Source organism: Scyliorhinus torazame, chromosome 6 (assembly GCF_047496885.1).
Source record: "Scyliorhinus torazame isolate Kashiwa2021f chromosome 6, sScyTor2.1, whole genome shotgun sequence".
Classification (NCBI taxonomy): Eukaryota; Metazoa; Chordata; class Chondrichthyes; order Carcharhiniformes; family Scyliorhinidae; genus Scyliorhinus; species Scyliorhinus torazame.
Window position 1 is genome coordinate 111,074,488 of NC_092712.1, and position 24,012 is coordinate 111,098,499.

At 43.8% G+C, this 24,012-nt stretch overlaps 1 protein-coding gene across 1 annotated transcript in view; it reads left to right on the plus strand.

Annotated features, from left to right (window-relative positions):
• Nucleotides 1–16,776, plus strand: part of steap4 (STEAP family member 4) — a 31,045-nt gene extending 14,269 nt beyond the window's left edge. The window contains exons 2-5 of the mRNA XM_072508672.1: nt 2,622–3,066; nt 7,347–7,874; nt 9,580–9,744; nt 12,431–16,776. Coding sequence (XP_072364773.1) covers nt 2,635–3,066; nt 7,347–7,874; nt 9,580–9,744; nt 12,431–12,691 — 1,386 coding nt within the window. The 5' untranslated portion in view covers nt 2,622–2,634 and the 3' untranslated portion in view covers nt 12,692–16,776. The remainder of the gene's footprint in view (nt 1–2,621; nt 3,067–7,346; nt 7,875–9,579; nt 9,745–12,430) is intronic.
• Nucleotides 16,777–24,012: the final 7,236 nt, after the last annotated feature.

Below are 24,012 nucleotides of genomic sequence, written 5' to 3' on the forward strand. Positions count from 1 at the left end.
CGAGTACCCTGGCAGCAGAAGTAGCACTTCAGGCCCCAGGCATTGGCGGACCGCTGCATGGCGCAGGTTTGCGTCGCGCCCGGGTCGGTTGATGGCTGCGCCCACGAAGCCCACGAGGGTGCCGCGCGGTTGGAGGTGTAGGCCCCCATGTACTGTGAGGCTTACTCCAGTGAGTTGGAGAGCTGGACTGTCTCTGGGAGGCCGAGTGTCCGCCCTTCTAATGAACGCTGGCGGATATAGTTCGAGTGCATGCCCGCAACATAGGCGTCGCTGATCAGCAGCTCCGCCTGCTGGGTAGCCGATATCGCCCAGCAGTCACAGTTTCGACAGAGTATGCGCAAGGCGCACAGGAATTCCGCGAGTGATTCCCCAGGGCATTGGCGTCTCGTGGCGAGGAGGTGCCTAGTATATACCTGGTTGACGGACTTCACATAATGTCCTTTTAGCAGCGTTATCACCTCCGCGTACGAGGGGGCGTCCCTGCTGAGGTTAAAGACTCTTGGGCTCACCTGTGCGTGGAGGACCTGCTTCTTCTGGAGGTCCGTGAAGTCTTCATTGAAAGATGCGAGGTAGGCCTCGAAGCAGCTTAGCCAGTGTTCAAAAGTCTCTGTAGCGTCAGCTGCTTGTGGGTCCAGGTGCAAGCGATCAGGCTTGAGTGAGGAGTTCATCTTGAGTGAAGAGTCCATCTTTAGAAGTTTAGTGTATTAAATTGATACACCATCAATAATAGACGATGAGTGATAAACATAACGGAGGCTTTAATACACTAAACAGTAAGCCTCCTGCCTCTGGACCCGAACTGGGTCCGGAGGCAGAGACTTGCAACTTTTATACAGAAGCCCAAAGGGAGGAGCCACAGGCGGAGCCAGCCTGGACAAGCCCAGGCATGTACAACACAGTGAATATAATACAATGAACACAATAACGTGGTTTACCACAGTGATTATCCTGACGTTGATATTTTCTCAAAACATCCTTCCAAAGTCTCCCCAAGCATCCCTGCACCCTTCTGTTTCCCCCACCCCATCATCCAAGGTGAAAAGAATTTGCCTACTTGTTAACTTTCAGTGCTCAACAAAGACCTCCACTCTTCTGGAGTCCTGGGCCAACATTTCTCCTTCAACCACACAACTAAAAAACAATTATCTGGTTATTATTGGTTGTTGGAATTTACGGTATGTACATTGACTGCTAATTTCTCTGCATTGCAATAGTTGCCAAAACAGTGGTCAAAAATAGTTGATTGACTCTGAGGTACTTTGAGATACTCTGAGGTTATGAAAGGTGCTATATGAATTCAAACAGTTTGAGGATACACTTGAGTCTGTGGCTGAACCTTTCAAGTAATCAGATTGTCAGGCCTCCCACTGTAGCATCTGAAAACCTGGAGGCCTTAGACACTGTAAGCCTTCTCAGAAATGTTGTCAGCCCTTCCCCTTTTCCCTTCCCCTGCCCTACCCCCTCCCTCTCTCTTGGAGGCCAGGTGACTGGCAAAACATCCTACATCATCATTGGGGCCTGTTTGAATTATAAAATCCAGGCCTCATTTGTATCGGCCCTGCCCGAAATCCAAAGCCCCAAATCAGCAGGAAACAGCAATGGGTGACCTGGTGTCTGGGGGGAGGGGCAGGGTGACCAACCATTCCAGATTTTGTGTGATTATCCCATAATTGAGGTGATTGTCCCCCAGTTAGAACATAGAACATACAGTGCAGAAGGAGGCCATTCGGCCTATCGAGTCTGCACCAACCCACTTAAGCCCTCACTTCCACCCTATCCCCATAACCCAATAACCCCTCCTAACCTTTTAGGTCACTAAGGGCAATTTATTATGGCTAGTCCTCCTAACCTGCACGTCTTTGGACTGTGGGAGGAAACCGGAGCACCCGGAGGAAACCCACGGTTGCATGTTGTTGGACTCTGGTTTTTCAACCTCCCAACACAAAGGTTCACCAGAATCCTCTGACTGCCTATAGGGCTCCCCCATGCCAAAGTGTCCCACAATTTTCTGGTCACTCTGATCCAGTCAGGAGGTGGGAGTGGATGTAGGAAATCGAGAATATTGTGCTTTTAGGAATGGTGATGCGCTAGGAAGGGATTCTGGTGGGTCTTACAATTGGAGGTGGGTGAAAAGAGTGTTGTGGGTAGGCCTAAATGTTCCTTGTGAGGACTAAAGGAACACCCATGCTCAGAGTACAGGTTTAAATTGAGAACTGTTGAAATTTGTTCAAGTGAGTCCAACAACCTGCTGCCCTGCATGGAGAAAACCTTAAGGTACGTACTTCTCATACGTGACTTTTCATTTAGAAAATTTCAGTGAATTTGCTTACTTGAATTACCTTGTTGGTTCATTTTACTGCTTTTGATAAACTCCTGTTCCTAATTTGGGTACAGAGAGAGGAAAACAGAGAAACACAGTAGATGAAGGAGGGTAATAAATGCTAAAATGTAATGGGGAAAGTTCATTAAGTCTGACCTGATTTGTACTGGAGGTAATAGCCTGATTTTACCAGTGATATTGGCATCTACTATTCTCTGTGCCTTCACTTCAAAATAATTTAAAGCATGCCAGTTCATATTTTTAGATCATTCAATAAAGATATTTACTTTTATGTGTTTAGTTTTACAGATAAAATGGCTGGAGTTGGTGAAAATGCTCACAAGCGGGACACAATTTGCATTCTTGGTACTGGGGACTTTGGAAGATCCTTGGGCATAAGGCTGCTCAAATCAGGTCACCCAGTGGTATTTGGGAGCCGAGACCCAAAGAACGCTGCCTTGCTGCCAAGTGGAGCACAAGTGTTTAGCCACGCAGACGCTCTGAAAACATCCAAGATCGTTTTCTTGGCAGTTCACAGGGAACACTATGATTTTATCCCAGCTCTGTCTGATTTGCTGGATGGAAAAGTGCTGGTGGATGTAAGCAACAACCTCAGAATGAAGCAATACCCTGAGTCCAATGCACAGTACCTGTCTCAGCTGGTTCCCAAAGCCAATGTGGTGAAGGGATTCAACACAGTTTCAGCCTGGGCCCTGCAGTCAGGCAGTCTGGATGCCAGCAGTCAGGTAAGATAGAATATTAGAATTAGGAGCAAGAATAGATCTGGTGGCCCCTTACACCTGCCCCCGCCCAATAAGGCAATAGCTCAACTTTGAACTCAGCTTTGAATACACTCAACAATTGAGCACCCACAGTTTTCTGTGGTAGAAATCTCAAAAGATTCACTGCCCTCTGAGTAAAAGATTGTTCCTCATTACAGTCATAAATGGCCAATCCATCATTCTCAGTATACCTCCTATAGATCGCAAGGTGGGGAAACAATCTCTCGGTTTCAACCCTGTCAAGCCCTCTCATTACCTCAAATGTTTCAGTGAGATCACCTCACAGATTTCTAAACATCAAGGGCATAGGTCCATTCTACAATCTTTCTTCCCAGGACAACAATGTCATCACAGGAATCAATCGAGGTAAACTTTGTTGCATCATTTCTAAGCCAATTATATCCTTCCTTAGATATGGAAACCAAAACTATACACAATACGCCAGATGTAATCTTATCAAGTTGCAGCACAAATTCCTTATTCGTGTACCCCAACCCATTTTGCAATAAAGACAAGCATACCGGCCTGAATTGATCGGCTGTTGCTATTCACTTTTCCTGCCAGCAACGCAACCCCGCCCATGGGCTTCCCGGTGGTGTGGGGTGGTTTCAATGGGTAACCCAATTGACAAGCGGAGGCAAGATAGAATCCCGCCACCAGAAAAAGGCGTGCCGCAGAGAAACACGCGGCAGGAGAAGCGGAGAATCTAGCCCATCATTTACCTTCCTAACCACTTGTTCTATCTGTATGTTAACTTTCTGTCTTTCTTGTGCAAGGGCACCCAAATCTCTGCAACAGCAGCATTTAAATGTTAATATTTCGGGTCAATTACCTTTCATTTAACTGGATAAAGTGGGTTCTAAAGTAGACTTTAAGCAAGTCCAAAGGCAGGAAAGGGAAAAGAAGGGGTAAAACAACAAAAGGAAAGTCTACGGTATGATGGACGACAGGAGGGATTAAATGACTAAAGGTATGGTGCAGGGGCATTTTCAGAGACTAAGTATTGAGCTGTATTTCACATGTGGAATTTCCCTTCTTAATTACAGCTCAGCTAACACAAAGACTCGCGGAGACAGCAACTCTGATTAAGACGGTTTTTATTTTCCAAGTTTGGTCAACATACGAGGGAGAGCGATATGGGGCAGTTCCAAATCAACTCTGCTTTACATTGCTTTTGGTTCAACAATTATACAATTTTCAAAAGTCAGTAGCCCTGCCTCAGATGGACTTGATCCAAACCTTGTAGCCATAGATTTTACCTTGACCAATGAATTTTACTTCAAGTGGCATGGTAACTGCATGATCAACTTATGGGGTCATTACTTCCTGTCTCATGCCCATCTGTTGTTTGGCAGGACTCCTTACCTGCTTTCCTTCACGATTCACATTCTCAGTTCCCTTCATCGTAGTTTGGTTCTTAACTGTACCATTGCTTGTTTGTGCACGGGATGTCTGGGACTGCAGATAAGAACTGTTTTCCCTGAATATGTTTATGATGACCAAATTGTATTTGCATGATTCTGTGTGGAACTGTCTTTCTCGAGAACATGGTTAGGTTAGTTAGCTAAAGTTCCACTATGCATTGTGGGCTCCTACTATCAATGAGGGTTTATATGCTTGTTACTGTTATGTTTTAAGACTAGATGCACAATGGTTAATAATGGTTACGGATATATTTTTGATGGTTAGTTTCTGTCCTTGGTAAACTAACTTATGTTGAGCTATTCTAGTGCTATCCTAGCTATCTAGTTCTAAAGAGTTTAGTCTGAGGCCCCTTTTCAGATGGTGGTGCAAAATAATAGGAGATAGTAACTGGACAAGCGTAGAAACAAAAAATAGGTCTGGAGGAATTGTGAGTGGGAAAAGCAAAATCATCACCAACAGTTGTCATCCAAAAGAAACAAAAAAGAAAAAAATAGAGTAAAGTTACCACCTGAAATTGTTGAACGCAATGTTGAATCCAAAAAGCTGTGAAGTGCCCAAGTGAGAAATTAATTGCTGTACCTCGAGCTCTCCTTGAACTTTATCAGAATAAGGATGCCTAGGACAGAGAGGTCAGAGTGGGGTGGAAAATTAAATGACAGTCAACCAGGAGGTCGGGATCATGATTTTGGACTGAACAGAAGATTCCATAAGCAGTCACCCAATCTGCATTTGGCCTCCCCGGTATACAGCAGTCTATATTTTGAGAAATTATTACAGTTTGCTACATTGAAAAAAGTACAAGTAAATTTCTGTTTCACCTAGGAGATGTATTCAGGACCCTGGGTGTTAGAAAGATGTTGCATCTCGTGCCTTGCATGGGATAATGCTATGGAATGTAAAAAGGATGTTGTGGGTGACGGAGAAGTGGATCAGGGTGTCGCTGACGGAACAGTATTTTCAGAATTCTGGAAGGGGAGGGGAAATGTGTTCGGTGGTGTCATCATGCTGGAGGTGGCAGAATTCTGTTGAGTATTGTTGCCTTTCTTTTCCTGTGGCTCTGCTGTAACTACGGCAATCAGTGGGTTTGCTCTCCTTCCATTTGGTACCTGTATTCTAATGCTCAGAGTCGCCAGGTATCAAATGATACCACCACAAGGTTCAACCAGCTATTGATCAAAGAGCCAAACACCAGTTAGTTAGTTCAAGCTCAAGGGTACTTTATTTATACACAATTAGTCATGCAACATAAACACTACTAGTTAACTAACCTATCGACTAAGACAACCTGTACTTAACTTCAGGCACCCAGCTTAGATCAGAGGAACAGTGGCCGCTGTCTGATTCTGGATCTATCGAGTCTGGAGAAGTAACTGCTGCTCAGCTAGGCTCATCCGTCTGGTAGTGAGCGTTGAACTTGGACTTGCTTCTGGTGGTGACGTGTTTGGAGATGGACGTTGCCGGGGCGCCAGGTCCAAAAGAGGACGAACATATGGCGTACTCTCTTCTTATACTTGGGAGTTTTCGCGCTCTTTCGGGCGGTCCTTCAGTTTGGACCCCACTAATTGGGTGATTCCCTGATCACTCTGTTCGATTCCTAACCAATAAATGGGTAGGTGCCTGGATGGCTGGGCGTGTCCCAAGCGGTCACTGACCCCGTTGTTTACGCTTCCCTTGAACAGGGAGTGGAGACGAAATGTCTGGGACTGCACCGGTCGCTCGAGTACCAGCCCATTGTCTTGGTGGAGATGAGCCATCAAATGCTAATCGGCCCATCAAAATGCTAATTGGTCGGAGTTTCGATACCGTCTGGACTCCTTCTTGCAAATATACATTTCAGGCTCTGAGCCTGCCTGAGTCTTGCTTTGTCCATTTTACCCGCTAGGCTTTGCGAGTTTCTCTGTTCCTGGTTGTAAGTGGCCATCCCAGAGAGCTACAGTATGGAGGCTGGTGGGGTGGAAGGTGAGGAAAAAAGGAACACAATCACCCTTTTGAGAGGGAAAGGATGGGGTTAGAGTAGAAGTGTGGGAAATAGAATGGACACTGTCTTTGTTGTTCTTTCTCACCATTCCCCCTCCAACCCTTTCCCTGTCCATATACTTGCTTAAAACCTGTTAAACCTCTATTTTTTCTAGTTTCGATGAAAGATCAATGTTAACTCTGTACGTTCACCACTGAGTGTTTCCAGAATGTTCTGTTTGTTAGATTCCTAGCATTCGTAGCACTTTGCTTTAGTAAGAGTTGATGGTTTCTCACCATTTAAAAAATGTTCTGTCTTTCCATTCTTCATCCCAACGTGAGTACTCACATCTGCCACCTCTTGCCCACTCACTTAACCTGTCTATATCCTATTGCAGGCACTTTACGAGGACTTTATAACTTACTTTCCCATCTAAGTTGGTATCATCAGCAAACCTGTCCATGTTACTCTCAGTTCCTTCATCTGAATCATCGATACAGATTTTAGTAGTTAAGGCCCCAGCATTAATCCCTGCAGCACCCAAGAGTAACAAACTGCCAACCAACAAATGACTCGTTGATTCCTATTCTGTTTTCTGTCCCTCAACAATTCCTTAACCATGCTAACATTACATTCCCAACCCCATGAGCACCTATTTTGTGCCACAACCTTTTGTGCGGCACTTTATTTAATGCACCTTGGAAATTTATATATGTACATTGCTGTGAAGAGAGTGGTGTGAGTAATTATCAGCTAAAGCTATTGTCTACACTGATACACTAACTATTAGTTTGTACTGAATATACTAAATTGCAGCAACAATATTTGCACCAGTAATAACATTTTTCATTCTGTGTTTCAGGTTTTCGTCTGTGGGGATGACAATCAATCTAAACAATTGGTGATGGATGTTGCCAGGAGTATAGGCCTCACTCCTTTAGACCAGGGATCCCTTCTAGCAGCCGAAGAACTGGAGAACTACCCTCTCCAGCTATTTCCAATGTGGAGACTGCCACTTACTATAGCGGCTGGTCTCACAGTACTGTTCTTCATTTACTGTGTGGTGATTGATGTAATTCATCCCTGGGCAAAAGAAAATAAAGATGTTTCCTATCGGCTTGCAATTTCCATTCCTAATCGTATATTCCCAAATGTCTCCCTAATCTTACTTAGCTTGGTTTATCTGCCGGGTGTGATTGCTGCATTCATTCAGCTCTACCGAGGGACAAAATACAAGAGATTCCCCAACTGGCTCGACAGGTGGATGTTGTGTCGAAAGCAGCTTGGGCTTGTGGCACTTGCCTATGCCTTCCTTCATGTTCTCTACACATTCATCATACCCACAAGATACTCAGTTAGATGGCGCTGGATGAACTCGATGATTGAAGAGGTAATAACATTTTCCACACATGTATTGTCTTTCTAGGATTTTCTATGCAAATGCCACAGAAGCAATTAGAGTATTAGGATGAATTGCGAGCATTATCAAATGCACATCAAAAAAATTATACTCTGTTTTAGTATAATGCAGTAGTTAGGCTTCATTTAGGATTGTGTCCAGTCCCGGTTTTGATGTCCTTAGGTGATAGTGATACAGAGGCTCCGGACATGATTTGGAGAAAAATCACTGGAATGTGCCTAATTTAAAAGCATTTAGTTATCACAGTGGCTTATGGGGCCTTTATACACTGGAGAAACATAACTTTCTGAAGATTTGATTGACTCTTTAAAATAATGAAAAGGGTAGGTTCAGTACTTATGGACAAGCTATTTGAGTAATGAGCTAGATTAGCAAGGTACGGCGATATAAATATAATTTCTGTAAGCGTGAGCTAATTTAGCTGTCAAGAAGCAGTTATTTTCATAGAAATCTGATGGAATAAATTGTTGGCTCATGCAGGGAGTGTGGACTCACTGGAAACATTCAAAAACAGAACAGAAAGTTTCCTGAGTGTGACTGACATTGCTACATAAGGAAGGTACCAGCAATGTGTTTCCCAGTCACAACATTCTCCTCAAAGTGGTTTGATTCTCGTTAGGGATTGGAAATATATTTTCTAAATTTTCCAACTTAGCAGTGAATACTTTTCCCTCTGATGTTTTTACCTCTCTCAGAGAATTCCACGAATGATTGATTATGGGCAAGTAGGTGACAAGAAGAAATTGCAGCATGGGTCTGGACCAGTGGGCCAACTGGTCTGTCCCTCTCCTTTGTTTTCACTTGTGAAGTTAATTGTGGGAATGTTGTTCATTTTGGGAGAAAGAATAAAACACAATGTATTCCTTATATAGAGAATGACTGTAGAATTCCAAGTTGCAGAAGGATCTAGGTGTTCTAGTGCATGAGTCACGAAAAGTTAATACGCAGATACAAGGAATTAAGATGGCTAAGAGGTGGTGGTGGTGTTGGGGTGGGGAGGGCGGGTGGAATGGGTGTTCCTCACCACTAAGAGACAGACACCGGCCTTCTGCCATGATTAAGTGGTCTCAGCCATTGCGCTTCCCCTCACAACGGATTGCATTAAATCCAGCTCAATGTGTTTTTTGTATTTTGCAGTGAGGTCATTGCCACAGAGAATAAGCAATGTATTAAAAACATCTCAAGATGGTGTCACTGCCATTCTATATGCTAATTTCATTCTCATTTCAAACTAAAAGATAATGGGACTAGAACGTTCAAAACTTTTTGTTGGTTAAAGATATAAAAAGATACGGAGCTAAGGACGGTAGATGGTATTGAGATACAGTTCGGTCATGATCTGATAGAAGATAAAAGCGAATTACTGCGGATGCTGTAATCTAAAACAAAAACAGAAAATACTGGACAATCCCAGCAGGTCTCACAGCATCTATGGCGAGAGAAGGGATCTAATATTTTGAGTCTGGATGAATCTTTGTCAAAACTTTGACAAAGGGTCATCCAGACTCCAAACGTTAGCTCCCTTCTCTCTCCACAGATGCTGTCAGACCTACTGATCCAATAGAAAGTAGCTCAAGGGGCTGAAGGGCCAATTCATGTTCTTAAACCCAAGGGTTATATTGCACCTTACACTGTATACAAACCATTATTTTGACATTTCTCTTTGTTCTTGCAGTCAAAGAAGAATAAAACTATGCAGTTAAGCAAAGTGCTGTCTTGGCGTGTGGACCTGTATTTTGCATTAGGAATGCTGGGGTTTGCTCTTTATGTTTTGCTGGGTATCACATCTCTTCCATCAGTCAGCAATGCTGTAAACTGGAGAGAGTTCCGATTTGTGCAGGTATGTGTAATCAATTCCTCAAATTGCTAAATTAGATATAAATTTTGCATTATTATTAGAAACATTACACAACATAATATTTTCAGGCACTGTATGCCTACCCCTCTGTTGAAGACATGGACTGGATTCCCCGCCGGCGGGATGCCCGGGGGTTTCCCGACGGCGTGGGGCTGCCCACAATGGGAAACCCCATTGACTAGACGGCGTAACGGAGCATCCTGCTGGTGGAGTGAAACAGAAATGTGGCACGGCGGGGCGGAGAATCCAGCCCATCATCTACAGCGATTTCCATATTGGGGAAATATGGGAATGAATATTAACTTAGTGTGTTTCACTTTTGCAACATTTTGAGCCAAAAAAAGAGCTTTGGCTTAATAATGATGTGACAAGTGTTGTCTGCAGTTGAAGAAAGCAATTTAAGGTGTCTGATCTAACCCAGAGTGTTTAAGGAGGTGGCTCTGGAAATAGTGAACGCATTGGTGGTCATCTTCTGGGATTCTGTAGATTCTGGAACAGTCCCTGCAGATTGGAGGCTAGCTAGTGTCACTCCAATATTCAAAAAGGGAAATAGAGAGAAAACAGGGAACTATAGACCAGTAAGTCTAACATCGGTGGTGGGGAAAATTCTTGAATCCATTATCAAGGACTTCATCGTGGAACATTTAGAAATCAGTGGCAGGATCAGTGAGAGTCAGCATGGATTTATGAAGAGGAAATCATGCTTTATAAATATGTTGGAATTCTTTAAAGATGTAAATAGTACATTTGAAAAGGGGGAGCCAGTCAATGTGGTATATTTGGACTTTTAGAAGGCGTTTGACGAAGTCCCGCATAAGAGATGATTGTTTAAAATTAAAGTGCATGGGATTGGGGGAAATGTATTGAGGTGGATAGAAAACTGGTTGGCAGAGAGGAAACAAAGAGTCGGGATTAATGGGTCCTTTTCAAATTGGCAGGCAGTAACTAGTGGGGTACCACAGGGATCAGTGCTGGGACCCCAGCTATTCACACTATATATTAATGATTTGGATGAGGGAACAAAATGTAACATCTCAAAGTTTGCAAATGATACCAAGTTAGGTGGGAGGGTGAATTGTGATGAGGATACAGGGCTCCTGCAGCATGATCTGGGCAGGTTGGGCGAGTGGGCAAATCAATGGTAGATGCAGTATAATTTGGATAAGTGTGAGGTTATTCACTTTGGAAGCAAAAACAGGAAGGCAGATTACTATCTGAATGGTTATAAATTGGGAGATGGGAGTGTGCAGCAAGACCTGGGTGTCCTTGTGCACCAGTCGCTGAAGGTAAGCATGCAGGTGCAGCGGACGGTAAAGAAGGCTAATGGTATGTTGGCCTTCATTGCAAGAGGTTTCGAGTGCAGGGGCAGGGCTGTGTCGGTGCAATTATACACGGCCTTGGTGAGGCCACACCTAGAATAGTGTGCGCAGTTTTGGTCTCCTTTTCTGAGGAAGGATGTTCTTGCTCTCGAGGGAGCGCAGCGAAGATTTACCAGACTGATTCCAGGGATGGCGGGACTGTCATATGAGGAGAGATTGACTAGGTTAGGATTGTTCTCACTGGAGTTCAGAAGAATGAGAGGGGATCTCATTGAGACTTATAAAATTCTAACAGGACTAAACAGGGTAGATGCAGGGAAGATGTTCCCAATGGTGGGTGTGTCCAGAGCCAGGGGTCACAGTCTGAGGATTCAGGGTGAACCATTTCAGATAAAGATGAGGAGACAATTCTTCACCCAAAGAGTGGTGAGCCTGTGGAATTCATTACCACAGGAAGTAGTTGATGCTAAAACATTGAATATATTCAAGTGGCGGCTAGATATAGCACTTGGGGCGAATGGGATCAAAGGCTATGGGGAGAAAGCAGGATTAGGCTATTGAGTTGGATGATCAGCCATGATCGTGATAAATGGCACTTCAGGCTCAAAGGGCCAGAAGGCCTCCTCCTGTTCCTGTCTTCTGTGTATCTATGTATATATATGTAACTGGCTGGGATTTTGACAAGCTGACAGGGATCATGCCCATTGGTTGGAGAATTGGGGGTATCTATAGCACATTCATTTGGAATAAGCATAGCTTAACGGGTTATGCTAATAAAGAAAAATACCACTTTTATATGGAATTATATGATTGCATTTTGTATCAAAATGCACATAATTTTGTTTATTTTCTGCAGACTTTTCACCAAGCTAATTAGGTAACTGAAGTTACATCTGTCACAGAAATTGTCTCAGTTGGAAAACATTAGCAATTGGGGAGGAGGTGGCGTAATGGTATTGACATTGGGCAAGTAATCCAGATACCCGGAGGAATGCTCTGGGGACCCGGGTAGAAACCCCACTAAGGCAGATGATGAAATTTGAATGCAATAAAAATCTGAAATTAAGCGTAATTGTGACTGTGAGGTGGTTGTTGTAAAAACCCATCTGGTTCACGAATGCCCTTTAGAAAAGGCAATTAACCATACTTACGTGCATGTGACTCTTGACCCACAGCAATGTGGTTGACTCTTAAATGCTCTCTGAAGGAAACTCAGTTTAAATGCTGGCTCATCCATCAATGACCACACTCCATGAATGAATAAAACACATTAAGTAAAATGTTGTACATGTGTGTATTTTACAGTTGTAAATAAGAACTGATTAAATGATTTCTCCATTGTCTTACAGTCCAAGCTGGGCTATGTAACACTCCTGTTGTGCACGACACATGCTGCAGTGTTTGGCTGGGACAGATTTCTGCAATCAAAGTGGTATAGATGGGGGCTTCCACAAGCATACATGTGGGGCCTGATCATTCCCTGCACTGTGCTGGTTCTAAAGCTGATTCTCATAATACCGTGCGTGGACAAAATGCTCACCAAAATCCGACGGGGCTGGGAGAGTAAACTAGAAAATAAAATGTACGGTAACAAATCGTTATGTATATGAAGAATACTTGGAAGCAGTTTTCCTCTGTTTTAAGCTAGGAAACATTCCCTTGGGAACACAAAGAAGGGAACAATGGGCAGTAATCCCTGATGCCTTGTTTCTGATTCCTTGCCCATGTGTTTCTATATTTTTCCTTGAGGTGCACCTCGACCAATGCATTCAAGCAGCATTTAAATGAGAGTCTGGAGTAAAGGAGCACCGTGCAGCATATTTGTCTGTCTTTATGCTGATCTGGATGACTTCCCAGGGAAGTGGGAAATTGGTCTCTTTTGTTTTTCTTTTTAGCATTTTTTTCCTGCACAGTGTTTGTTTGCTCGTGGTCTGTGATTCTGGGACCTGGGTTCAAATAAATGATAAACTGAATGCATGAAAATACAAATTTGGAGCAGGAGCACGCCATTTGGCCCCATGAGCCTGCATGTCAATTGATAAGATAATGGCTGATCTGATTATTGCCTTAATTCTATTTACCTGCTTACTCTCAATGCCCTTTGACTCCCTTGTCAATCAAGAATCTACTAACTCAGCTTTAAAAATACTCAATCAACTTGCCCCCTGGATAAGAGAATTCCATAGACGAATGACCCTCAGAGAAAAAAATATCCCTCATCTCTCTTAAATGAGAGACCCTTTATTTTTAAACTGTGTCCCCTCGTTCTAGTCTCTCTCATAAGGGGAAGCATCGACTCTTTTTTAAAAATGAACTTAGAGTACCCAATTATTTTTTTTCCAATTAAGGGGCAATTCAACGTGGCCGATCCACCTAACCTGCATATCTTTGGGTTGTGGGGATGAAACACAGACATGGGGAGAACGTGCAAACTCCACACAGACAGACAGTGACCCGGAGCCGGGATCGAACCTGAGTCCTCAGCACCATAGGCAGCAGTGCTAACCACTCGCAGCATCATCCCAGCATCCACCCTTTTAAAGTTCTCCCAAGATCTTACCTGTTTCTGTAAAATTGTCTCTCATTTTTTTAAACTTCAACTGATACAGGCCAGCCTGTCCAACAATTCCTCACATTGTAACGCCCTTGTCTCAGGAATTAGTTGAGTAAATAAACTCTAAGGGCATCCAGATCCCTCTTAACTGCAGAACTCTGCAATCTCACTCCATTTAAATAACTTACTGATTTTCTATTCTTCTTGCCAAAGTAGAAAAGTTCACATTTTCCCAAATTATACTCCATCTCCCAAACTTTTACCCACTCGCTTTATCTATGGACCTTTTCAGACTCTTTTGGTCCTCACAATTTACTTTCCTACCTATGTTTGTACCAACAGAAATTTAGCAATCATGCATTTTGTCCTTTCATCCAAGACATTCATGTAGATGTAAATAGTTGAGGCCTCATCACCGATCCCTTGGCACTTTACCAGTAACATCGTGACTACATACAAATTACCCATTTATCTGTACTCTCTGTTTCCTATTAGCCAATGAATCCTCTATCCATGCTACTGTATTACCCCGACACCATGAGCTCTTACTTTGTGTGGCAACCTTTGATGTAGAACCTTATCAAATGCCTTTTGGAAATCCAAGTACACCATAGCTACAGGTTCCCCTTTATCCATATTGTTTTTTACTCCCTCAAAGAACTCCAATGAATTAGTCAACTATGATTTCCCTTTTTGAAAACCACGTTGGCATTGCCTGATTGCTGTGAGATTTTCTGAAAGCCCTGCTATAACCTCCTTAATAACAGATTCTAGCATTTTCTCTATGACAGATGTTAGGCTAACTGGCCTAACCTTTCGGTACCCTTTTCCTGGTGATGGTAATTGTTTTCAGTTCCTCCCTTTTGCTTTGCATACCTCACCAAGCTGTTCTTGATGCTGACACCAGTGAGGAAGTGTGAGGGATGGAGGTCAGAGTTGGAAACCCATTTTACACCAATGTAATAATAATAATAATAATAATCAGCGCTCATTGTCACATGTAGGCATCAATGGAGTTACTGTGAAAAGCCCCTAGTCGCCACATGCCAGCACCTGTTCGGGGAGGCTGGTACGGGAATTGAACCTGCGCTGCTGGCATTGTTCTGCATTGCAAGCCAGCTATTTAGCCCACTGTGCTAAGCCAGCCCCTGGCCATTTAATAGAAAATGCGGCAGATTTAAAACATGCCGTTGACTTGATCGCGAACATTTGGCAAAACCATTCAATGTTTGAAAGTGTTCCATCCTCCAGCATTAACATCCCTCAGCTTAATGAGGACACGATTCCTAAAATACAATTCTTTGAAAAGAAATCTATATTTCTATTGGCAGGGCTTTGTTTATTTTAAATTTTAGAATGAATGAAAGCCCTCTTGATAGACAGAAACAGGATAGATATCAAAAAGCCTTGCTTCTCATAAATAACCTTGAGGACTCTGACTTATTCTGTACAGTTAATTTATTGTAACTGGGATATCTATTTATCTTTACTTTTCCAACACAGAGGCTGGAATTTTTGGCTCCCGTTCACATTAGATGCGAATAACGGTGAGAGCGCAAAATGTTGCAAGAGGCCCAATTCATGTTATGCGCTGCCGTTGCGATTGGTCCCACCATGGGCAGTGCCCAGGCAGTGCCAGAGGGGTGGGCGTGTCAGGGAGGTGGGAACTTCTACTTTTACTTTTGTGTACCTGGGTGACCTCCAAGAATGCTGCCCTGATCTTTAAAGAAAAAGTTGCTGGTGAAATCTACTCACCAGTGTGATACCGTGCCATTTTTCTCCTCTATGTTGGGAGCAATACGGCAGGGAAAGCCATCGTTGGGGCTGGCAGCTTTAATGTCCCTTTCGCCAACCATTGTGACACTCGGCAAGAAAAGGAAAGATTCTGCCCAGAGATTTTCACACTGCATGCATACATGAGAAATTCAGGCAGACAAATTCACAATTTTCTATTAATTAAATTAGCAGATAAGAAATTTAACTGAGGTGAACACCCAAATTTCCAATATGCATTTCATGTGGTAGCATTTAGTGTTTATGCCTTTTTGAATTTTACATGTACGAAAATAGAATGACAATGACATTGAAAGTACCACTGTCTTTTTAAGGATCTTAGTGAGATAATTTGTAATACCATGTCCTGATAGCAAAAATTTTAATCAAGTTGTCTTCTTCAGTAATCTGTACACAGTATGTAATTCTATGCAACTATAAACAAAACCTTTGTATCTATACATGCATTCCAGGAACGGAAAGACCTACAGTACACCCACAAATCTTTGTCAGAGGCAGGACAAGTTAATAAAGATGTTTGAAAAGATACAGGATCCTGGGCTTTACAAATAGAGGGATAGGGTACAAACACACAAAAGTTGAGCTATACCTTTATGATTCACTTTGGCCTATCCTGGAGAATTGTGTCCCATCTAAGCACCACACTTAAGGAAGAATGTCAAGGCCTTGGAGAAGATGCAGAGATCTACCAGAATGATAAAGGATAAGAGACTGCAGTTATGTAGAGAAGAAGCCAGGATTTTCTTGAAGCAGAGAAAATCAAGGGGAATTTAACAGGTGTGTTCAAAATTATGAATAGATGGGGTGATCGCTGACAAGGAGAGATGGTAACCAAAGAATACAGATTTAAGATAATTGGCTAAAAAAGAGGGAGGGTGGGGCAATGACAATTGTATTTTTAACTCCATATGTTACTGTGAACTGGAATGCACAGCCCAAAAAAGTGGCAGAATATGATTCAGTCATCAGATTCAAAAAAGGAATTGAGGATAAACATGAAAAGGAATAAGTTTCAGACCAATGGAGAAAGAGTGGGGAGTAGAAGTAATATCTTTCTGGAACTAGCACAGGAGACAAGTGATTAAATAGCATCTGATCATGCTCCATTGTTATTGATTTTATGATTATGTAGAATGATGATAAAACTTAACATGACAATGTTAATTCATAGCTATTTTAAGATTTCTTTTTTATTCCGATAACAGCAAAATATGTTATAGCTCTTGCAAAGTAGGTTTCTCATTGTTCTTCAGGACATATTTATATCCTATGTCTGGCTGCAAGTTTGCAATGTTGCTATTGTCATGCATTAAAAGAAGTTTCAATAAAACAGTCAGGTGAAATGTTTGCGAGTTTTGGCATGTAACTAAATTTATTTACTTGTAGATGAAGCAAAACAACAACAATCACCACTGTGCATTCATTGTTCTGCACTCACCAAAAGATGTTCTGTAACACTTTACCATGAATGGAAACAATTTGCCCAGATCACCTATTCATTCCCCAATTATTTCATAATTAGGTGCCATTAACCTTGGCCACCGGCATTTTGCCGACTGTATGTAGCCTCCCTACAACACCCTGAGAGGGCCATTAGTACCAGGTGCCTCACAGTTGACAAAGAGGTCATGCAGGAAAACTAACTCGCATCCCCAGTGGTTCCCGCTGGAGGGCTTTTCCATCTGGTTCATGAAGCCTTCAGCCCGCGGGCATCATTAATTTCTTTGTATCACATACCCTTCAGAGGCTTGAGGTCCTCTATCTGCTTCAGTCGCACCCGCCTCTCTCAGTGACACGGCCAAAGTTTTGAGTTGCCTGCCCTCTGATTGGAAGCTTGCCTTCAGTCCTTAATTAGACAATTATAAGAACATAAGAACATAAGAACTAGGAGCAGGAGTAGGCCATCTGGCCCCTCGAGCCTGCTCCGCCATTCAATGAGATTATGGCTGATCTTTCTGGACTCAGCTCCACTCTCCGGCCCGTACACCATATCCCCGAATCCCTTTATTCTTTAGAAAGGTATCTATCTTTTTCTTAAAAACGTTTAAAGAAGGAGCCTCAACTGCTTCACTGGGAAAGGAATTCCAGAGATTCACAACCCTTTGGGTGAAGACGTTCCTCCTAAACTCGGTCCTAAATCTACTTCCCCTTATTTTGAGGCTATGCCCACTAGTTCTGCTTTCCCCGACCAGTGGAAACAACCTGCCCGCATCTATCCTATCAATTCCCTTCATAATTTTATATGTTTCAATAAGATCCCCCCCGCATCCTTCTAAACTATCGACCTGGGTGTGACCGATTTGGAAACCTTGGATGAAAGAGAAAATGTTGGAAAATCTCAGCAGGTCTGGCAGCATCTGTAGGGAGAGAAGAAAACTAACGTTTTGAGTCCGATGACTCTTTGTCAAAGCTGGAAACCTTGGGCTTCATTTAACTAAATGGGAACAAAGTCCCATAGCGAGCATGTTTAGCCATGTATTTCCCGGCATTCGTAGCGCCGAGAAATACAACGCTGTTAAACGCACTCTCGGTTAGATAGGGGCCTCCGCAGGGAACATGCGGCCCGAGGCTGCACATAGCCCCATTTTGTGCAATGAGTAGCTCCGCTCGACGGAACTCCTCAGTGCAGCAAGAGATCGGGAAACCATTTTTAAATGGCATCCCGATCTCTGGAGCCCCTGATATCATGCAGCACTTACCCAACAATAATTTTCTTACTGACACAGTTTGGGTTCCACCAGGGCCACTTAGCTCCTGACCTCATTACAGCCTTGGGCCAAACATGGACAAAAGAGCTGAAGTTAAGAGGTAATGTGAGAGCGACAGCCCTTGACATCAAGGGTGCATTTGCCCAAGTGTAGCATAAGACCATAAGACCATAAGACATAGGAGCGGAAGTAAGGCCATTCGGCCCATCGAGTCCACTCCGCCATTCAATCATGGCTGATTTCAACTCCATTTACCCGCTCTCTCTCCATAGCCCTTAATTCCTCGAGAAATCAAGAATTCATCAACTTCTGTCTTAAAGACACTCAACATCCCGGCCTCCACCGCCCTCTGTGGCAATGAATTCAACAGACCCACCACTCTCTGACTGAAGAAATTTCTCCTCATCTCTGTTCTAAAGTGACTCCCTTTTATTCTAAGGCTGTGCCCCGGGTCCTAGTCTCCTCTGCTAATGGAAACAACTTCCCTACATCCACCCGATCAAAGCCATTCATTATCTTGTAAGTTTCTATTAGATCTCCCCTCAACCCCCTAAACTCCAATGAATATAATCCCAGGATCCTCAGACGTTCACCGTATGTTAGGCCTACCATTCCTGGGATCATCCGTGTGAATCTCCGCTGGACCCGCTCCAGTGCCAGTATGTCCTTCCTGAGGTGTGGGGCCCAAAATTGCTCACAGTATTCTAAATGGGGCCTAACTAATGCTTTAAAAAGCTTCAGAAGTACATCCCTGCTTTTATATTCCAAGCCTCTTGAGATGAATCACAACATTGCATTTGCTTTCTTAATTACGGACTCAACCTGCAAGTTTACCTTTAGAGAATCCTGGACTAGGACTCCCAAGTCCCTTTGCACTTCAGCATTATGAATTTTGTCACCGTTTAGAAAATAGTCCATGCCTCTATTCTTTTTTCCAAAGTGCAAGACCTCGCACTTGCCCACGTTGAATTTCATCAGCCATTTCTTGGACCACTCTCCTAAACTGTCTAAATCTTTCTGCAGCCTCCCCACCTCCTCCATACTACCTGCCCCTCCACCTATCTTTGTATCATCGGCAAACTTAGCCAGAATGCCCCCAGTCCCGTCATCTAGATCGTTAATATATAAAGAGAACAGCTGTGGCCCCAACACTGAACCCTGCGGGACACCACTCGTCACCGGTTGCCATTCCGAAAAAGAACCTTTTATCCCAACTCTCTGCCTTCTGCCTGACAGCCAATCGTCAATCCATGTTAGTACCTTGCCTCGAATACCATGGGCCCTTATTTTACTCAGCAGTCTCCCGTGAGGCACCTTATCAAAGGCCTTTTGGAAGTCAAGATAGATAACATCCATTGGCTCTCCTTGGTCTAACCTATTTGTTATCTCTTCAAACATCTCTAACAGGTTTGTCAGGCACGACCTCGCCTTACTAAATCCATGCTGACTTGTCCTAATCTGACCCTGCACTTCCAAGAATTTAGAAATCTCATCCTTAACAATGGATTCTAGAATCTTGCCAACAACCGAGGTTAGGCTAATTGGCCTATAATTTTCCATCTTTTTCCTTGTTCCCTTCTTGAACAGGGGGGTTACAACAGCGATTTTCCAATCCTCTGGGACTTTCCCGGACTCCAGTGACTTTTGAAAGATCATAACTAACGCCTCCACTATTTCTTCAGCTATCTAGGAGCCCTCGCAAAACTGAAGTCACTGGGAATTGGGGTAAAACTCTCCACTGGATGGAGTCATGCCTGGCACAAAGAAAGATGTTTGTGGTTGTTGAGGGTTAATCATCTCGGCCCCAGGACATCGCTGCAGGAGGTCTTCAGGGTAGTGTCCAATATTTTCAGCTGTTTCTTCAATGACCTTCCTTCATCATAAGGTCAAAAGTGGGAATGTTTGCGGATGATTGTACAATGTTCAGCATCATTTGTGATTCCTCAGATGCTGAACAATCTATGTCCAAATGCAGAAAGACCTGAACAATATTCAGGCTGCGGCTGGTAAGCAGCAAGTAATATTCGCACTATCAGGCAATGACCATCTCCAACATAAGAGAATATAACTATTCTACCCTTGACACTCAATGGCATTACAATGCTGAATCCACAAACTATCATTATCCTGGCAGTTACCATTGACCAGAAACTGAACAGGATAGCTATATGAGTACTATGACTACATTAATGGGTCAGAGGCTTAGAATTCTACAGTGAGTAATTCACCTTGTAATTCCCCAAAGCCTGTCCACCAACTACAAGGCACAAGTTCGGAGTGTGATGGAGTATTCTTGACTTGCCTGGGTGAGTGCAGCTCCAGAAATACTGAAGAAGCCTAATAATGTTTGGAACAAAGCAGCCAGCTCAATTGGCAATCCATTCACCACTTTAAACAATCACTCCCTCCGCTAATGAGGCACAGTGCAACAGTGTTTACCATCAGCACCTGCCAAATCAGCAACTTCGTCCAACCAGAAGGACATGGACTGCACCTTCAGTTTCCATCCAAGACACATACCATCCTTCCTTGGAACTTGTATTAACCCCGCGAGAACTCCCCATGGGGCTGGTGGAATACATAAGAACTAGGAGCAGGGGTAGGCCACCTGGCCCTTCGAGCCTGCTCCGCCATTCAATGAGATCATAGCTGATCTTTTGTGGACTCAGCTCGATTTTCCCACCCGAACACCATAACCCTTTATTCCTTTATTCTTCAAAAAAACTATTTATCTTTACTTTGAAAACATTTAATGAAGGAGCTTCAACTGCTTCACTGGGCAGGGAATTCCATAGATTCACAACCCTTGGTGAAGAAGTTCCTCCTAAGCTCAGTCCTAAATCTACTGGGGCTGGTTTAGCTAGGGGCTAGTTTAGCACAGTGGGCTAAACAGCTGGCTTGTAATGCAGAACAAGGCCAGTAGCGCGGGTTCAATTCCCATACCAGCCTCCCCGAACAGTCGCCAGAATGTGGCAACTCGGGGCTTTTCACAGTAACTTCATTGAAGCCTACTTGTGACAATAAGTGATTATTATTATTATTACTTCCCCTTATTTTGAGGCTATGCCCCCAGTTCTGCTTCCACCCGCCAGTGGAAACAACCTGCCCGCATCTATCCTATCTATTCCCTTCATAATTTTATATGTTTCTTTAAAGTCCCCCGCATCTTCTAAATTCCAACGAGTAGATTCCCAGTCCACTCAACCTCTCCTCGTAATCCAACCCCCTCAGGTCTGGGATTAATCTACTGAATCTCCTCTGCACACCCTCCAGCGCCAGTACATTCTTTCTCAGATAAAGAGACCAAAACTGAACACAATACTCCAGGTGTGGGCTCACTAACGCCTTATACAGTTATTGCATAACCTCCCTAGTCTTAAACTCCACCCCTGTAGCAATGAAGGACAAAACTCCATTCGCTTTCTTAATCATCTGTTGCACCTGTAAACCAACTTTTTGCGACTTATGCACTGGGACACCCAGGTCCCTCTGCACAGCAGCATGTTTTAATATTTTATCATTTAAATAATAATCCCTTTTGCTGTTATTCCTACCAAAATGGATAACCTCATATTTGTCAACATTGTATTCCATCTGCCAGACCCTAGCCCATTCACGTAGCCTATCCAAATCCCTCTGCAGACTTCCAGTATCATCTGTACTTTTTGCTTTACCATTCATCTTAGTGTCGGCTGCAAACTTGGACACATTGCACTTGGTCCCCAACTCCAAATCATCTATGTAAATTGTGAACAAGCAAATCATCTATGTAACTTGTGAACAAATCCGAGCTCCCCTGCTGCGGGGCGGAGGCCTAACAGTGGGGCTGCTTAAATCAGACAGATAAAAGCCGATCAGGAAAGGAACCGGCATCTTCGGATGGTCCCGGCTGGGACTGGATGTACTGCCCGCTGCATTGCAGCTTTGTATTTCTTTTACTGAAGAGTTTAAGCCTGGTCAGGATTCCTGCGAATATTGAATAACTATATTGTCGTTCTTTCACTGTTGCTGGGTCAATATCCTGGCACTCCCTTCCTACAGCAAATGAACTGCAGCTGTTCAAAAAGGTGGCTGAGCATCACTTTCTCAAGGACAATTAGAGATCTGCAATAAATGCTGGTCAAGCCAGAAACACCTGCCTCCCATGAATGAATTTTAAAATTTACTCGGATTGCTGAGGCACCACCGCAGGGAATTGACAGTGCCTCTATGGAGCATCCTTTCTCAGGGTGACAGCATTCATGTTGCCACCACTGCCACCCTGCCAGTGACTGGATAGCTTACATTCACCAACATGACACTCTGTGCATTGTCACACGCCAACTGCACATTGATGAAGTGTTAACCCTTGCAGTTCTGGTACATCCTCCCAGTTAGATGTGGGGCCCTCCGAGCCATGCATGTGCAGTCAATGGCTCTCTATAGCATTGGGAATCCTGCATCCCAAATAATCACCTCCCTGATGTAGTAATGGAGGGCCAACTGGGAAGTGTTGCCTATGCTGCCTGCTCCTTCCTGAAAAGAGCCCTATCGAAGGAGGTAACACAATTCAGTGGCCACCTCCTTGATGAAATGCAGGCCCCTGCCAAAGGCTCCTAGTTGAGGTGGGAGTATGGGAAATGCTCCTGAATACCCTTTGTAAGTATTGTATTCTGCTGAGAATGCTTCGCCTCCTTTGCACAGAATTTCTCCTATCTGCACCCTGAGCACATGTCACATTGCAACTCAAGACATACCTCAATTTTCTTTCATTGATTTACGGGATGTGGGCATCGCTGCTCAGGCCTGCATTTATTGCCCATCCCTAGTTGCCCTTCATAAGATGGTGATGGGTTGTCTTCTTGAACCGCTGCAGTCCTTGAGGTGTAGGTACACCCACTATGCTGTTAGGGAGAGAGTTCCAGGATGCTGCCTCAGTGACAGTGAAGGAGCGGCGATAGATTTCCCAGTCAGGGTGGTGAGTGATTTAGAGGGGAGCCTCCAGGTGGTAGGGTTCCCAGGTATCTGCTGCTCTTGTCCTTCTAGATAGTAGTGATCATTATGTTCGACAGTGTTCTCTAAGGAATCTTGGTGAGTTACTGCAGTGCATCCTGTAGATAGTACACATGGCTGCCACTGTTCATCGATGGTGGAGGGTTGGAATGTTTGTGGAAGGGGGAACAATCAAGTGGGCTGCTTTATCCTGGATGGTGTTGGCCCTCCATTACTACATCAGGGAGGTGATTATTTGGGATGCAGGATTCCCAATGCTATAGAGAGCCATTGACTGCACATGCATGGCTCGGAGGGCCCCACATCTAAATGGGAGGATGTACCAGAATTACAAGGGTTAACACTTCATCAATGTGCAGTTGGCGTGTGACAATGCACAGAGTGTCATATTGGTGAATGTAAGCTATCCAGTCACTGGCAGGGTGGCAGTGGTGGCAACATGAATGCTGTCACCCTGAGAAAGGATGCTCCATAGAGGCACTGCCAAGTCCCTGCGGTGGTGCCTCAGCAATCCGAGTAAATTTTAAAATTGAGTTTTCCCCGAGTCCCATTGACTGCAGTTTAGTCAGGGCTCCTTGATGCATTACTCGGTCAAATGATGATTTGATGTAACTCTCACCTCACCTCTGGCATTTAGCTCTAGTTTCTGTAAATATATTTTTTTTGGAGTGTTGTTGGACCTGCACTCATGCAATTGGAGACTATTCCATTATACTCCTGAGTTGTGCCTTATAGATGGTGAATAGGCTTTGGGGGGGTCAGGAGGTGAGATACTCGCCATAGGATTCTTAGTCTTTGACCTGCTCTGGTAGCCACAGTATTAATGTGGCCAGTCCAGTTCAGTTTCTGATCAATGGTAACCCCCAGGTTGTTGATTGTGGGC